General features: G+C 27.6%; 1 protein-coding gene across 2 annotated transcripts in view; it reads right to left on the bottom strand.

Annotated features, from left to right (window-relative positions):
• The window catches only part of LOC106469561 (copper-transporting ATPase 2-like), a 75476-nt gene that overhangs the window by 6408 nt on the left and 67885 nt on the right, over positions 1–1183 (bottom strand). For both annotated transcript variants that reach the window (XM_013930056.2, XM_022398101.1), the window contains exon 9: positions 502–735. In XM_013930056.2, coding sequence (XP_013785510.1) covers positions 502–735 — 234 coding nt within the window. The remainder of the gene's footprint in view (positions 1–501; positions 736–1183) is intronic.

Below are 1183 nucleotides of genomic sequence, written 5' to 3'. Positions count from 1 at the left end.
CAGAAGTTTTAAATGTATTGATAGCGAGTTAAAAGTTCCCAGAAGTTTTAAATGTATTGATAGCGAGTTAAAAGTTCCCAGAAGTTTTAAATGTATTGATAGCGAGTTAAAAGTTCCCAGAAGTTTTAAATGTATTGATAGCGAGTTAAAAGTTCCCAGAAGTAACATTACAGTACTCTAATTATGTACCCAATTAATTATCATGTTTACATTCAACAGTTCAAAAAGATAAAATAAAATCTTGTATTTATGGTTACATAAAAAACTAACTTAAATTCTAACTATCTCTATGAAGAATTCTGAAACAATATAATTTTTTTAATAATTATTAGAATGACAAAAACTGTTACTAGGAAAACAATGACACTGATCCCCCCCCCCTTAAAAATGATTTGCAGCAAAAAATTATCTATTTTACAAATACGAATTAAAAAATATGTAATTTCTTTAATTAATGGACAATTTTTTTATTCATGTTTCAATACTTTTAGTATCACATACTTTTGCTATGTGTTCCAACCATCGTCCAAGTGAAATAAACACCAACAGCATTGGTGGAGTCTCAAAAAATGTTTTTGGACTGTGATCAGCTCCATCTATCATGAAGTAAATCAGAACTGCTACGCTATAGAAGTAGGCAATATTTGTGGCCAGCATAATAAGTACATCCATGTTTGCCATTCTGTGTTTTATGGCTTTCAAGGCATGGACGTAAAAATATCGTCCTCCTATGAACTATGTATAAAATAAAAGTCAATTTCAAAAATAAAAACTACCAATCACACAAAAAATGACATAACTATGAATCTAAATACTTAAGTAATACAAGTTTATCTTAGAAAGTCTAATTGTTTGATATGCTTAGACACTTTACAAAACTGTGTTAAGTTTTTCTCACAAAAAATGGTATATTTGTTATTCTTAACACTTTTTAATGAAGATACACGAGACTGACAAAAAGTTCAGACACTGTAAAAAATACCTTTCTTGACCATTCATCTTAAGTTTTTTACATTGATATAAAGATGTTAAAATACTGTCAAGGTTTTTACACTGATGTTAAAATACTATCAAGGATTTTTACATTGATGTTAAAATATTATCAAGGTTTTTACATAGATGTTAAAATACTATCAAGGATTTTTACATTGATGTTAAAATATTATCAAGGTTTTTACATAGA

The sequence above is a fragment of the Limulus polyphemus genome, unplaced genomic scaffold (assembly GCF_000517525.1).
Source record: "Limulus polyphemus unplaced genomic scaffold, Limulus_polyphemus-2.1.2 Scaffold3545, whole genome shotgun sequence".
Taxonomy (NCBI): domain Eukaryota; kingdom Metazoa; phylum Arthropoda; class Merostomata; order Xiphosura; family Limulidae; genus Limulus; species Limulus polyphemus.
The sequence above is the reverse complement of the archived record's forward strand: the minus strand, read 5'-3'. Positions and strand labels throughout refer to the sequence as shown.